Source organism: Carica papaya, chromosome 7 (assembly GCF_054855325.1).
Source record: "Carica papaya isolate Zhongbai chromosome 7, ASM5485532v1, whole genome shotgun sequence".
In the NCBI taxonomy this organism is placed as follows: domain Eukaryota; kingdom Viridiplantae; phylum Streptophyta; class Magnoliopsida; order Brassicales; family Caricaceae; genus Carica; species Carica papaya.
The window spans coordinates 29,696,598-29,711,814 of record NC_142315.1 but is presented as its reverse complement, the minus strand read 5'-3'; the positions used below and the strand labels follow the sequence as shown (position 1 = coordinate 29,711,814).

Below are 15,217 nucleotides of genomic sequence, written 5' to 3'. Positions count from 1 at the left end.
AAAAAATTAAATTAAATTTTTTAAAAATAATTCAAATAAAACTAAATAATACAAATACCAAATTCTTTGAGCAAGAAAGAAAGGTCCAGAGCAGAACCAGACGCGTGACACAGTAAAGTTGGTCGCTCTACGGTCTCCTCCTCCACTCCTCCTCGTCCCCGTGGTTGCATACTTCAGCGGAGGCCAAGTAGAAGTTTGACTGATTGAAACAAGATTACAAACAAATAAAAATTAAGAGAAAATAAAATAAAGAAGAAAGTTAAAAACAAAAAGCCAATCAAATTCCCAAACCCCTCCACCTAAAGTCCCACGGAAAACGACCGCCAAAAAAACACACCCATTTTTCCTTCCTTAAGACAATCACTTTGCTTCACAAGCAAATCCCACGAATTACACCCAGATCGTTGCTTTCGTAACTGCAGTAATTGTAATTCAAGAGAGAGTGAGTGAAAGGTAAACTTCGTGTTATGGCATGGAGGGACAACACTGATTGCTGTGAAGTTGTGTTTCGGATTTTCAGTTCTGCCCTTCATCCACATCGTTGCCGAAACTTGAGTCGTCACTGGTTCATTCTTATGCTCAGACAATGGCGGATGAGAAGCTCTCACCTTCATCTTGTTATGATTTTAATCTTCTTCGCTTCAATCTCAATGGGTACTTGCGTATTAATATTCTTTTTCTATTAGAATTTTGATTTTCAGTTGCTTTTCTTTGGGGAGTTTCTGCTTCGACATAATGAGGGTTTTTGTTGGATTCGGTGGTTTTGATTGGATCACTTTACATGACTCATACTCGTTCGAGTATGCTTTATTTTTCCAATTGAGTTTTTCGTTTTTCCTAACTGTGATTATTATTATTGGGTTGCCTTTACTTTTGCCTTGATCTGAAATTGGATAGAATAATAGTGAGCTGAAACATGGGTATCTTATTCTTTTCATAAATTTATCTTTCTTCTCTAATGAAGCTTATTCTCTGCTCTGTATGTTTTGGGAATTTAAATTTGAATCAGTTCTTCTTTTGCTGGGGATTGACTCTGCTTGACTCCGATAATTTATGATGCTGTTGATTTAAAACTTGCTGGTTGATATAGGTTTGTCTCATTTTATCCACAAATAGTAGGATTAATGCCTTTAACCTTTGTGAGATCATCAAAGAAAAAATAGAATCGGTCCTGCTTTTTCTGTGGCTATTGAGGCTTCATTATGCAATCCATGAAGATATGTGCTACTTCATCCTCTGATTGCAACATTTCAGATTACCCAAAAAATTCAATAGAACAAAACTTCAGTTTTCTCCCACAGAAAATGTGAATATCAATGTCCAAGCAAGTCAACTTAATGAAGCACTTCCTAGACAGTGGATTGTGGTTTTCTTGATAAAGAAAAGCTGAGATTGTTATTAGGCATTTACTGAATCTTATCAGCCGTCCCTCTTTTCATTTTGTTTTATTTTTCTTTTCGATCCTTCTTGCTTCTGATATGGTGGCAGAAATAGAGCTGTGTTGCTTAAAGGTCATTTGTTTTGTTGCGCAGAACCAACATCTGTTCGTGCATTCATTGGAACCTATGGAATAAATTATGGAAGAATTGCAGATAATATCCCATCACCAGAGGATGTAGTCACGCTACTCAGGGCGGCGAAGATAAGGAACATTCGAATATATGATGCTGATCACAGTGTCCTAAAAGCTTTCAGTGGAACTGGGCTGGAAATTGTGATTGGACTACCAAATGAAAATGTGAGGGACATGAGTGCCAATGCTAGTCGTGCTATGAGCTGGGTTAAAGAAAATGTGCAAGCATTCCTACCTAGGACGCGAATACGTGGGATTGCTGTTGGAAATGAGGTTTTAGGAGGGATGGATTATGAACTTTGGGGTGCTCTTCTGGGTGCAGCTAAGAACATTTACAATGCTGTAAATAAGCTTCACTTAGCCAATGTAGTTCAGATTACAACAGCTCATTCACAAGCTGTTTTTGCTAATTCCTACCCCCCTTCATCATGTGTATTTAAAGAGAATGTTGTTCAGTACATGAAGCCACTCTTGGAGTTTTTCTCTCAAATTGGTTCCCCATTTTGTTTAAATGCATACCCGTTCCTGGCATATATGTATAACCCAGAGGATATTGATATCAATTACGCTCTTTTCCAGCCTAACAAGGGGATTTATGATGAAGAAACAAATCTCCATTATGATAACTTGCTTGATGCTCAGATTGATGCAGCTTATGCTGCTTTGGAAGATGCTGGATTTAAGAAGATGGAAGTTATAGTTACAGAAACAGGATGGGCATCACGTGGAGATTCTAACGAAGCTGCTGCAACTTCAAGTAATGCAAGAACTTACAATTATAACCTGCGTAAAAGATTAGCAAAGAAGAAAGGAACTCCTCTCAGGCCCAAAATTGTGGTGAAGGCATATATTTTTGCAATCTTCAATGAAGATCAGAAGCCTGGGCCCACTTCTGAGAGAAATTATGGATTGTTCAAAGCTGACGGGAGCATTTCATATGATATTGGGTTTCATGGTCTTAAATCTTCATCTGCAGATTCCTTGCTTCTGTCATTGAAGGTATGAACTGTTTTTCCATGTATGGATATGTTTTTCTGACTATGCTAACATTAAGGAAATTAGTTTAGTTCTCTGTTATCTTATTGGAAAATTTAAGTTAAAGAGGGAAATGGAAAACTAAATGTTTTTGATGGATCAGATCTTCTTTTCTTTTTATGGTTCCACTTTAGGACAATCTTTTGGTTTAAATGAAGGTGGAGGACGTGGGTCTTGTGGTTGGAGATTTATTTCTTTTTTATATCACATGTGATGGACTTAGCCTAAGAATAAGATAGTATTCTTCATGTCAAAGTTAGGCATTTTCGAATAACCTAAGTTTACTTGTGCGATTTTTAAACTATTACATGTACGTTCCTCTTACGCCAACTCTTAAGGACGCATCTCTTCATCTGTCTTCTTGCCTGCAGCTAAATAAGTTAGGGTCTCAAGGGGGATAGTTATGATTCAGAACCCGACATTCAAATCTTATATCCAACTACCATACTGCCACAGTTAATGTTACCATAAACAGATATACAAGGGTTTGCTTGTTCCCTTGTGTGGGTTCTTGAACTTAAGTGCAAATGTATTTCCATATTAGAATGGAGCCAAAAGGGTCAAAAGCTGCAAACAAGACTGGAAGAAGAACCTTTTTGTTAAATTGGTGATTGTGCCGTGGTTGATTAAATGTTTTGAGGATAACTTTCAATAGAAGTCCTTTTAAGTCAATTTGTGGAACATTTGGTAAAAAAATTTGTAAACGATATTGTTAATTTGAATCTTAGTATGCATGAATTGTATCATGTTTAATTAATCATGATAAGGAATTAGTGTTAGATGGTGAAACTAAAAAATAAATAAATTAGATAGCAACAGATGATTATTTGAACAATTTATGATATTATATACTCCCCTCAAAATTTCTCTCCTTCAAATACTTTTTACTTTTCAGTTCATTTATTTTTCATTTTTTTTAGTGGAAATATAAATGTTCATTATTCAATTAATTTGTTTCAATTCAAGAGTACTTGAATAGTTCATGATAAATGGTAATTGCTATTACACTTTTATCTGAAAAATAACTTATATAAATGAAACTTATGAATGACATGATATCTTAGAACTATCAAATTGCTAGTAATTTGTGATGTTGGATTTTTGAAAAACTAAATTTAAATTCTAATAGCAATGACAAGCAGTTTCATCTAGACTTTTGGTTGAAACTGGTGCCTTTTTATATCAAAAGCACAAGTCAAAGGCTCGGCCAAACTGGTTCTAGGTAGTCATTAGGAAAGATTAAAATGAATATGATAAGCATAATAAAAACGAATGACATTTTCGTTGATTTCGGTCGGCCATGGTCTTTTTTGAGTTTTAGATGATTTAATAAGGGAACATCCAGGGCTCAGTCTTGACCTAGACAATTCTTCTGCGCAAGAATCAAGTTAGCATGTTATCTGTAACTGATTTTTCTGAGTTCTTACTCCTGTATTTGTGAAACCGTCACTTGAAATAAGGTTTAGACTTACAAGTCTATTATAACCTCAATCTACCAACGAACTCGATTCTAATCAAGACTGTAGATATCTCTCAAAATGCCTTACTTGTCACAAAATTTTTTCTTAGCCCAGTTTGCCGCAGCTTTTATAGGTTTAAAGTTAAATGTTACAATGTTAATTTTTAAAAAATAACTTTACCATTTATTAAGAATTTAGACTTTAAACTTTTACTAATTTAAAGTGATAGCATATTTCGTAGTTATTTTTACCAAGTACTAAATATTTTTAGTTAACAGTTATTTTAGCAGCATTTCACAGCAAAATTTACAGCTCATCCAAAACGCCTGCTCAAACCTTACAAGGATTGAAAAATTGGAAGAAAGTGAACGACATCCCAAATGCATTTTGACATTTGTGTTTATGCATCTTCATTTTTATATCACGTGAAGTGAAACCTCGTCATAATGTTTTTGTTCATCTTTTTACGGATTGCCTGCAGGATATTCGAAAGCAACGTTGGCTTAGGTTGTGTTGGTTTGCACTAGTTGCCCCTGGTGCGGCGGTGCTTCTGTTGTTAAGATATTAAGTGAATGGAGGTGCCGGGCGGATATACAAGCATGTTAGCCAAGGATCTAGAGTTATAATACATTTACCATCAATCATCTTATGTGATACTTTCGGGTATAAAGAGTTATAGAATCATTCTTGTGTATGTTATTGTTTCTCAGAACTCTTGGATGCTAGAAATTGCTGATTTAGTATTTTTGGTCTCTGGCAAATGTATATATATATATATTTTTTATTTCCTCCCTTGTTAGTAGTACGTAGGTTCCTCCTCTGATGGCATAACTTTTGCATGTGTGGTTTTGATTTTTATTAAAAATTAATCTTAAATTTATGGTGTGAATGCAAATGTGATTGGCTTGTAGGAGGAAATGAAATAAATGAATTAGGTAAGATTGTGTTTGAAACAAATGAAATTTTAGAAGTTGGAATAAGAACACTTTCTTTCTGCTGGTAATAAATTATATAAAATACGAGAAGGCAAACAGAAGGTTAAGCAGACAAAAAGGACCAGTTTCACTTCACCTACAACTCTGCAACATTCAACAACTGCCCCGTGTAAAATTAACCACATCGGTCAACTACCGCAACCTCGCTTGAAACTTCTTCTTCGACTTCTCGCTTCCTAACACTAGGCACTTTCCCCTTATCTCCCTCTGTCTCTCTCTCTCTCTATACCTGTACCTATCTATATATATATATAGACGCATACGAGTTGATAGCCAAGCAATATCCAGATCAGTTTAACTTCAAAATCAGAACACAAAACACCCATTGAAATTTGAAATGGCTACACCAACCAAAACAGCAGTGTTTTTGATGGTGCTCTTCTTGGCAGCACCAACTTTTCAGAAAACAAACGCAGAAGATCACGACGTCGGCGACGATACCGATTGGCAAATCCCTAACGACGTTAATTTCTACTCCAACTGGGCTGCCCAAGAAACCTTCAGAGTTGGCGACACGCTTGGTATTTTTTCGTTAAACCCCACACCACCGTACATTTTTGAACCATTAATTACCCATCTATCATTTTCGTCTTCATTCTTTTGCAGAGTTCGAATTTACAACTGGACAGCAGGATGTTGCGGAAGTCACCAAGGAAGCTTTTGACACGTGCAACACCTCCAATCCCATCTCTCTTATGAGGACCGGACCAGCCACTTTCATCCTCAACGCTACCGGTACCCGCTACTTCATCTGCACACTTCCCAATCACTGTACCAGAGGTCAGAAATTAGCCATTAACGTCCTTGGTGCCAACGCTCCCCCTGCCCACACACTGGATCCGGAAGATCATGATGTCGGTGACGATGCCGATTGGCGAGTCCCTAACGACGTCAATTTCTACGCTGCCTGGGCTGCGCGACAAATCTTCAGAGTTGGCGACACACTCGGTAAATCTGTTTTAACATAACTATAGATCCAAACAATAGGCCAGAGTTTAATTAACCCTTTATCCATCAATTCTATTATATAATATGCATATATATTTTCTGCAGAGTTCGATTTTACCACCGGAGAGCAGGATGTTGCGGTCGTCACAAAGGCAGCTTTCGACGCTTGCAACCCTTCTAATCCTATCTCTCTTTTCAAAACTGGACCTGCAAAGATTTTCCTCAACACCACCGGTGCCCACTACTACATCTGCACGTTTCCAAACCAATGTACCAGAGGCCAGAAACTAGCCATTAATGTCGTCGGTGCTAATGGTCCGGTCACCCCGACGCCGGCTACCCCTGCTTCTCCTGGGACACCAACTCCCACTGCGCCTGCTACTCCGACTACTCCAGCTTCTGAACAGGCTAACTCCACGAGGCCTGGGACATCCACTGTGCCCAGCTCTGCCTCTGCTCGATCTATAGCTACTGTCTTGGTTATCTGGATGCCTTTTGTGATAGGGTGGTTGTGCTAGACTGGGACTGGTGCGTGTGCTATTATTATGTTCATTCCTTGACGGTGTCTCTGTAATATGAAGTTGATGGATTAGTAATAATTTTTGTGGTTGGTTATGTAAAAATAAGAATAAAATAAAGGATAAATTATTATTGACATTATAATTTTGTTTTAATAAAAATAGGCTTCAAATTATATTAATAAGCTTCTGGGTACTTTAGATATTGAAATTTTAGTATTTATTTTGATCAAAGTAATTTACACTTGATAATAATTATTTGCAAAATATGGATTTTGATCACCTTTGGAAGCAATTATGGAATTTTCTGAAATTAAATTATAATTTAGTAATTAAAATGTTAATAACTTAGTCTTATTAAATTATATTTGTATACGTTCGCTAACAAAAAAAAAATAGTAATAAACATATTCATTCATATTGGAATAGTCTTTTTTTTTTTAAATGACACTTTATTAAAGAAATTAGCGCAGATAATTATGTAGTATTTAAATATAATAAAAAGTATGTAATGCATAACATAACCCAAACTCATAATTGCGTTAAAAAGAAAAAAAAAAGCATCAGAAATATATAAGAGATGATTATTATTATTATTATTATTGTTATAAAGAGAAGCAAAAGTTAAGAAAAATTAAGAAGTCGTCATGCACATCCTAAGCCAAGACACGCTTATGATATAATCAGTAAGGAGCTGCTGGAGATCATCCGACACTTGAGCATATGGGTGGAGACCCATCTGTAGAGAGAAGCCAGCATTCGCCTCCCAGTCAGTACATTTGTTTCCTTCGCGACAGATATATGAATTCGAACCTGTCAATCCTGCAGCAAGCAAGTACTTGATTGCATAGACGAGGACAACATACGCATTAATATCATAATACTCATTAGTGAGTAACTGTACAGTTAGAGAATTATCCATTTATAGGATGATGTTGCGAAACTCGACATTTTAAACGAGTTGAAGGTCATCATAGACTCTCCAAAGTTCAACCTATAGTACTGAATAATTACCAATTTTTCTACTGAAGCTTCTCAAGCAAACACTATCCTTGTCTCTGATAAGTCTATCATAATAGGAGAGATTAGTTGTAGCACGATAAACACCATCAGTGTTCACCTTCAGCTATCCTCTAAGTGGTTTATGTTATGCAATAAGTTCTTCATATATGTGCACCATACCTAGAAGGTAAAAAAAAATTCATATTAGTAGTCATAAAAATATAATCAATTATGAGAAAAACTTTTTTAGCAAATTTTTCGATATTGTTGTCACGCCTCTAAAAAACAAATTTATTTCTATGATTCCACAAAATTCAATAAGTAAGGCAAAAAGTCATTTTCCAATCCTAAAATGTTTTGCACCAAAACCAACTATTTTTGAGGTTCAACATTTACCAATCATGTACAGCAACATTGAAAAAGGTTGATTGGACTTCGACGAGAATGATTTTTAACCACAGCAGTTTAGCAACACTACACTCATGGAGGATGTGATCCACGTCTTCAACATGTCCGCTACATCTACTGCATTCTGCAATAGAGGTCACATATCATGTGACGCTAGTATCGCTCCCAATTCGTCAACATCTTTTCCTTAGCAGCTAGCCAAAGGAAAGTACGCACCCGCTGTGTAGCACCCGGAAAGGAGAAAAAAAAAAAAAAAAAAAAAAAAAAAAAAGAAAGGGCGGCCACGTCAGCAGCCACGTCAGCATGCCCGGTCAGCAGTCCCGGCCAACCAGGGCCTGCCACGTGGCAAGACCGCGTCACTCCAAAGGGAGCCACGTTGGCGATCCGCGTGGGTGCGATCCGACGGCCCAGATCAATCACGCGATCGGACGGCCCAGATTCAATCGCACGGACGGCCCAGATTCAATCAAAAACGAACGGCCCAGATTAAAACAAAATGAACGGCTGTGATCAAAAGGCAAGGGGTTATAAATAGAACCTCCACACCAGACCACAAACCCTAGCCGCCAGCCGCTCGCCGGAGAAGACGAACCAGAGGCCGACCGCCGCCACCCGCCGCCACTCGCCGCCGCACCGGGGAAATTTCCGACCGCCGATCGAGGTAAATTTCATACCCCCGACTCGTTTCTCCCCACTGATTCCTCCTATGGCCAAATCGAAGCCGAAATCCCGGCCAAACGGCCGGAATACGCAACCGAAGCCCAGCGGCACCGCCGCGCCCCCTCTCGGTTTTTGCCTCCGACGAGGCCCTTCCCGGCCTCCGTTCGATGCAATTTTTATATCACCGTGATCACCATTCTTTTCTCTACAGGTTGACCGAAGCCAAATCACCAAAACACGAACTTCGCCGGAGAGTCGCCGTACCCGAGAGCGCCGCCGCCGGTAAGCTCCGCTTTTCCGTGATTTTTTGGCCCCCCGAGGGCCCTAGGGTTGTTTTCTGACAAGGACCAATGCGAGTGTGGCCGAATTCGGCCAAAAGCGGCCGAAAACAGTCAACCCGAGGCGACTCGCCGCCGCCAGCGGCGGCGCCGTCGCCGGAGCACGGCGGAGCCGCCGTGCCGGAGTTGCGATTTGGGCCGAAAGAGGCCCTGGGCCTAATTTGGATTTTTTTTTGGAACCCGTGCAGGTACTGTTAGCGTGTTTCAGTTCCCCGGGAAAAATTCAGGGGAAAATTAGGGACAGCCTGCAGGCGCACTGTGAATCGTATTCGGATCCCGAAAACAAGTAAGGACCCCTCACCCTATTTCCTATCACGGTATTAAAGTTCAAAATGATAAAACGGTATTTCTTGAATTAACGCATGTGTGAAATTGCTTAAGGTTGCTAATGGAGCCCGAGTCTAGTGTGATTAATGATTTACTGTTGTTTGGCATGTTTTACACTGTTTTACAGCTTTAAATGCATTATGGGGTTTGATGTGTTCATTTTATAATTTCGAATGCATATATTACTGTTTTATTAATTATGGGTTGAATGACTGAAGAACTGATACTGTATGTTGTCTGTTTGGCATGAACTACTGTTTGCTTGTTTGTATGTGAATTGATGATGCTTATTGAGGAAAAGGAAAATGAAAGATTGTGTAGACTGATAATTGTATGATGGGGTCAGCCTGACTAGATATCCTGGGAGATGGTGGACGGACCGGGTCCGTAGGGAACCCTACCGGGATTGTGGTCTCACATGCCGGACGGGGTATGGAGATCTTATGGTTTTGGCGCCCATACCGGACGGGGTATGGGGACGGCCCGTTTCACCCTCATACCGGACGGGGTATTGAGGTTTATGGTTTTGGCGCCCATACCGGACGGGGTATGGGGACGGCCCGTTTCACCCTCATACCGGACGGGGTATTGAGGTTTATGGTTTTGGCGCCCATACCGGACGGGGTATGGGGACGGTCCTGGAAACTGATTATGAATGTTAAAGGTTAACGGGTAGCGGAACCCCTATGGACCCCCACGGATACTAGTAGGCTGGTAAATAAGAAAAAAAAAGATATGTTGTACAATGATTGAATTACAAGAGGCGTGATAAGTATTATGTTTTACAGCTTAGATTATTCAATGATTATGATAATGTTATTGTTTTTCTCATATTGTTTTTCATAAATTCCACCAAGGTAAGTGGATGGTAAAAGTTTTATTATTGATAAAAGGTTTTGTTGTTAATAAACGAGTTTATTGTAAATTATGCTCCATTGGTCTTTTTGGGGTTTTCTACCCACCTTTATCTCCGTGACGGTGAGATATCGTGATGTTCTTACTGGGCTAGTGTAGCTCACTCCTTAATTAACCATTTCAGATCAGGAAGACATGGTTCCCGAGCCCGTTCCGCAGGAGGACGACGAAGGGGATGCCTAGAGACTCTGTAGTCATATGCATAGTTTATTGTCGAGTTTTCTTTCTTAGTTAGTTTAACCTTTTATATTTTAAGTACGTTTGTTTGGTTTTTCGTGTAAGGGATGTTAAATGAAATTTTGATCTCGCTTCCGCATTTGATATATTTAAATACTCATTTCATTTTAATATTTTCCGGGGTCGTTACAGTTGGTATCAGAGCCGCATTTCCTCGGACCCATCCCTTACACTATAGTCCTTTAAAGAAATACTCACCGATTGGTCGTTACTCAACCATTCCTTGTAAATGCAGGTACACAGAAATGAGAAGAGGAAGGCCCCCACTAAACCGAGCGGCCCAAGATAATTCGCTTCGGGAGGATTTGGACAGATTATATGAGATGGTGGAAGCTCTCGTAGCTGCTCAGCGAAGGCAAGAGGAGAGAAGGGAGTTACCCGGACCTCCTCCGCTAGCGCAGGTTGAGCCCCCGTTACAGCAGGCTGATCCCGAGCCACCCCGGCAGGAGCCTGTTCCTCCACAGTACCACCCGGCACCACAGCCGCGGTACGACCCGGTACCACCGCCACGGTACCAACAGGTACCGCCACAGCACATTCCAGTGCCCCCACCCCATCAGCAGGCGCCACCACAGGGTCCCCCAGTTCACCCTCAGCCGGCCCCAGTTCCTTTACCTCGGGACCCCGCTCCCTCCTTGATCGACCCTGGCTTCATAGAGAGGTACAGGAGACTGAACCCTTCTACTTTTTCGGGGGAATCCTCTTTTGAAGAGGCCCAATACTGGCTGGCGGAGACTGAGCGAGCCTTTGAGACCTTAGGAGTAATTCCTGAGCAGAGGACTGCCATTGCCTCCTACATGCTGGTAGGGGAAGCAGTACGCTGGTGGGAGCTCAAGCGGGCCACCCTGCCTGTACCAGTTACTTGGGAGCAGTTCCTAGCGGCTTTCCATGCGGAGTATCTCCCTAAGCACATCCAACATTTAAAGGAAATTGAATTTGCTCAGTTGGTCCAGGGTAATATGACAGTGTCGGAGTATGCCCGCAAGTTCCTGGAGCTGGGTCGACATGCCCCGGAGACATTGTTGGATGAGGGCCGAAAGGCCAGGAAATTCCAGTGGGGTCTCCGCCCGGCGATCAGACAGCACTTGTTGGTGATGGAGCTCGAGACATATTCGGCAGTCCTGGCAAAGGCGCAGATCATAGAAAGGAGCTTCGACACCCGCCCTCAGCTAGCGGGAAGTTCCCGACCTTCAGCCCCGCTCCGCAGGCCAGCGCCTACCATGCCGGTCCAACCCAGCAAGAGACCCAGGCCTGCCGCTCAGGGCCCTCCTCAGGCTATGGGGGCAGCTCGTGGGAAGATCTGTCAGTACTGCGGCAGGGATCATGGGGACCGACCCTGCTACCGCCTCAACAACACCTGTCGCATATGCGGCAGTGCCCAGCACTATGCGAGGGAGTGTCCTAGGAACCAGAATCAAGGGAGGCCTCCAATCCAGGGCAGAGTTTACAACCTTACCCAGAAGGATGCCGATGCAGACCCGGACGTGGTACATGGTATGTATACTATCTCTGGCCACATTGCTCATATTTTGTTTGATACTGGTGCATCACATTCTTTTATTTCACATGTTCTTGCTTCCAAAATTTGTGTACCACCTGATAGACTTGATTCATTATTGTTTGTATCTACCGCTGGGGGGGAGACATTACTAGGAGAGGTTGTCTACAGGGCATGTGCCGTGGAGATAGCAGATAGGAAATTGAGGGTAGACCTGATAGGGTTAGACACAGGGGATTTTGATGTAATCCTAGGAATGGATTGGCTGGCGGCGTATCACGCCACCATAGACTGCTTTAATAAAAAGATTGTATTTAATCCTCCCAACGAGGAGCCATTTACAAGTTAATAAAATTATTCGGTACTAATTCTCCCTAATGACAAATTCTTTTCTTCTTAATTCCCAGTGCGTTGATATTGTATTTTCCCTAACTAGGTAAACCCAAGAAGGAAGTTTGTATCCAAGAGATTCCAGTAGTCCGAGACTTTCCAGACGTATTTTCGGATGAACTGCCCGGTCTACCAGAGGACAGAGAGGTCGAGTTCACCATAGACTTACAGCCAGGAACCCAACCCATCTCGGTAGCTCCTTACCGAATGAGCCGCATCGAGATGGAAGAGCTAAGGAAACAAATCACTGAGCTACAAAACAGTGGCTTCATTAGACACAGCATTTCCCCATGGGGTGCCGGGGTTACTTTTGCAAAGAAAGGAGATGGAACGTTGAGACTGTGTATTGATTATAGAAGGATAAACAAGGTAACAATTAAAAACAAGTACCCTCTCCCCCAGATTGATGACCTTTTCGATCAGTTGCAGGGTGCACAGGTCTTTTCTAAAATAGATCTACGATCAGGTTACCATCAGGTAAAAGTGAGAGCAGAAGACATCCCCAAGACGGCATTCCGAACCAGGTACGGACACTATGAGTTCCTGGTTATGCCGTTTGGGCTAACCAACGCCCCGGCCATCTTTATGGATCTAATGAACAGAATCTTCAGAGAGTTCTTGGATAAATTTGTCATCGTGTTCATCGATGATATCTTAGTCTACTCAAAAAGTAGAGAAGAACATGCTCATCATCTTGCCCAAGTCCTCCAGGTACTCAGGGAAAAGAAGTTGTATGCAAAGTTGAGCAAGTGTGGATTTTGGCTCGAGCAAACCGCCTTCCTAGGACATGTTATATCGAAGGAAGGGGTGTCGGTGAACCCCGAAAAGGTTGAAGCGGTACTTAGTTGGAAAAGGCTGACAACAGTTAAGGAAATTCGCAGTTTCCTAGGGATGGCGGGTTATTACCGCCGGTTTGTCGAAGGGTTCTCCAGTCTAGCGGCCCCTCTAACCCGACTCACAAAGAAGAATGCAAAGTTTGATTGGAATGAGAACTGCGAAAGGAGTTTTTCAGAATTGAAGAAGCGACTGACTACTGCACCCGTGCTGGCTCTACCGAGTGGATCAGGAGGGTATACAGTTTATAGTGATGCCTCCTATCTGGGCCTGGGTTGTGTCCTGATGCAGCATGGAAAGGTTATAGCATATGGGTCTAGACAGCTAAAGAATCATGAGAAGAACTATCCTACCCATGATTTGGAGCTTGCCGCAATCATACACGCCTTGAAAATCTGGTGCCATTATTTGTATGGAGAGACCTTTCAGATCTACACCGATCATAAGAGCTTGAAGCACATCTTCACTCAGAAGGATCTCAACATGCGTCAGAGAAGGTGGATGGAACTCCTCAAGGACTATGATTGTGACATCCTATACCATCCAGGTAAGGGCAACGTAGTAGCCGATGCCCTCAGTAGGAAGAGTGCAGGCACCCTAGCCCATCTGATGGTTTCGGAATGCAGGTCCATTGGGGCTACGCAGCAGGTTCGACTGCAAGATCTGAAGAGGACCACATGTTTGAGCCACCTAGCAGTCCAACCCGAGCTAATCCAAAGAATAAAGGAAGCCCAGTCAATCGACTCCGCCCTAGTAAACCGCAAGAAGGATGCAGAACAGGGAGTGAACTCAGAATTTCAGATCTCTGCCGACGGATTGATTCGTTTCAAGGACAGAATGTGTGTCCCAGACGACAATGAATTAAAAAGAGACATCATGACAGAGTCCCATAGTTCAAGGTTCGCCATGCATCCAGGAAGTACAAAAATGTACCAAACTATGCGACCCCGATTCTGGTGGAATGGGATGAAGAGAGATATAGCCGACTTTGTATCTAAGTGCTTGGTATGTCAGCAGGTCAAAGCAGAACATCAACGCCCAGGGGGGTTGCTTCAGCCTTTACCGATTCCAGAATGGAAGTGGGAACACATCACCATGGACTTCGTATCGGGACTACCCAGGGCACGATCGGGACACGATGCCATATGGGTAATTGTTGACCGACTCACTAAGTCTTCCCACTTCCTGGCCATCAGAATGACTGATTCGTTGGACAAGTTGGCAAGAATGTATGTCCGGGAAATAGTCAGACTGCATGGGGTCCCAGTAACAGTGGTATCCGACAGGGATCCCAGATTCACTTCTCGGTTTTGGAATAGTTTCCAGCAAGCTATGGGAACAAAGCTGTCCCTCAGTACTGCCTTCCACCCCCAAACCGATGGACAATCAGAGAGGACAATCCGTACGCTGGAGGATATGCTCCGAGCTTGTGTCCTTGACTCCGGAGGCCATTGGGACGACCATCTACCCCTGATAGAGTTTGCCTACAACAACAGTTACCAAGCAAGCATCGGCATGGCCCCATACGAGGCGCTATACGGGCGTCCGTGCAGGTCACCGATTTGTTGGGAGGAAGTGGGCGATAGAAGATTGTTTGGCCCGGATTTAGTGGAAGAAACCACGTCCAAGATAGTTAAGATCAAGAAGAACATCCAGACAGCTCAGAGTAGGCAAAAGAGCTATGCTGATACCCGAAGGAGGGACCTGGCCTTTGAGAAAGGTGACCGGGTGTTTCTTAAAGTCACCCCCTTCAAGGGAATTAGTAGGTTCGGTAGAAGGGGAAAATTAAACCCCAGATACATTGGACCCTTTGAAATCTTAGACAAGATTGGTACCACTGCCTACAGACTTGCACTGCCCCCTGAGCTCTCCCGGGTTCACAATGTGTTTCATGTATCTATGCTGCGCAAGTACAATCCGGACCCTTCTCATGTCGTGGCTCATGAACCGCTCTCACTCCGAGAGGACTTCTCTTATGAAGAAGTACCGGTCAGTATCACGGACCGAGAAAGCAGAATACTCCGTAACCGGGAAATATCATTTGTAAAAGTCTTGTGGCAGAACCACACGCCTAGGGAG

The 15,217-nt window shown here is 42.4% G+C and overlaps 2 protein-coding genes across 3 annotated transcripts; both read left to right on the top strand.

Moving 5' to 3' along the window:
• The first annotated feature begins 110 nt into the window (after positions 1–110).
• Positions 111–4,856, top strand: LOC110815656 (Glycosyl hydrolase superfamily protein). 2 transcript variants are annotated; one of them, XM_022043539.2, is made up of 3 exons: positions 111–654; positions 1,533–2,572; positions 2,980–3,365. In XM_022043539.2, the coding sequence occupies exons 1-3, from the start codon at positions 468–470 to the stop codon at positions 3,007–3,009; spliced, it is 1,257 nt and encodes a 418-aa protein (XP_021899231.1). In that variant the 5' UTR covers positions 111–467; the 3' UTR covers positions 3,010–3,365. The 2 variants fall into 2 exon arrangements, with proteins under 2 accessions (XP_021899231.1, XP_021899229.1); XM_022043537.2 differs by lacking the exon at positions 2,980–3,365 and adding an exon at positions 4,550–4,856 and having other exon boundaries at positions 114–654.
• A 266-nt stretch (positions 4,857–5,122) lies between these two features.
• Positions 5,123–6,674, top strand: LOC110815657 (blue copper protein-like). The gene is made up of 3 exons (XM_022043540.2): positions 5,123–5,584; positions 5,670–6,011; positions 6,117–6,674. The coding sequence occupies exons 1-3, from the start codon at positions 5,401–5,403 to the stop codon at positions 6,527–6,529; spliced, it is 939 nt and encodes a 312-aa protein (XP_021899232.2). The 5' UTR covers positions 5,123–5,400; the 3' UTR covers positions 6,530–6,674.
• Positions 6,675–15,217: the final 8,543 nt, after the last annotated feature.

What these genes read in the sequence shown, in the direction of transcription:
- LOC110815656 (XM_022043537.2), top strand. Translation starts at nt 468, where the DNA reads ATGGCATGGAGGGACAACACTGATTGCTGTGAAGTTGTGTTTCGGATT. An exon ending in CTTCGCTTCAATCTCAATGG is followed by an intron (nt 655 to 1,532) that starts GTACTTGCGTAT and finishes TTTGTTGCGCAG; the next exon opens with AACCAACATCTGTTCGTGCA. An exon ending in CCTTGCTTCTGTCATTGAAG is followed by an intron (nt 2,573 to 4,549) that starts GTATGAACTGTT and finishes GATTGCCTGCAG; the next exon opens with GATATTCGAAAGCAACGTTG.
- LOC110815657 (XM_022043540.2), top strand. Translation starts at nt 5,401, where the DNA reads ATGGCTACACCAACCAAAACAGCAGTGTTTTTGATGGTGCTCTTCTTG. An exon ending in CAGAGTTGGCGACACGCTTG is followed by an intron (nt 5,585 to 5,669) that starts GTATTTTTTCGT and finishes ATTCTTTTGCAG; the next exon opens with AGTTCGAATTTACAACTGGA. An exon ending in CAGAGTTGGCGACACACTCG is followed by an intron (nt 6,012 to 6,116) that starts GTAAATCTGTTT and finishes TATTTTCTGCAG; the next exon opens with AGTTCGATTTTACCACCGGA.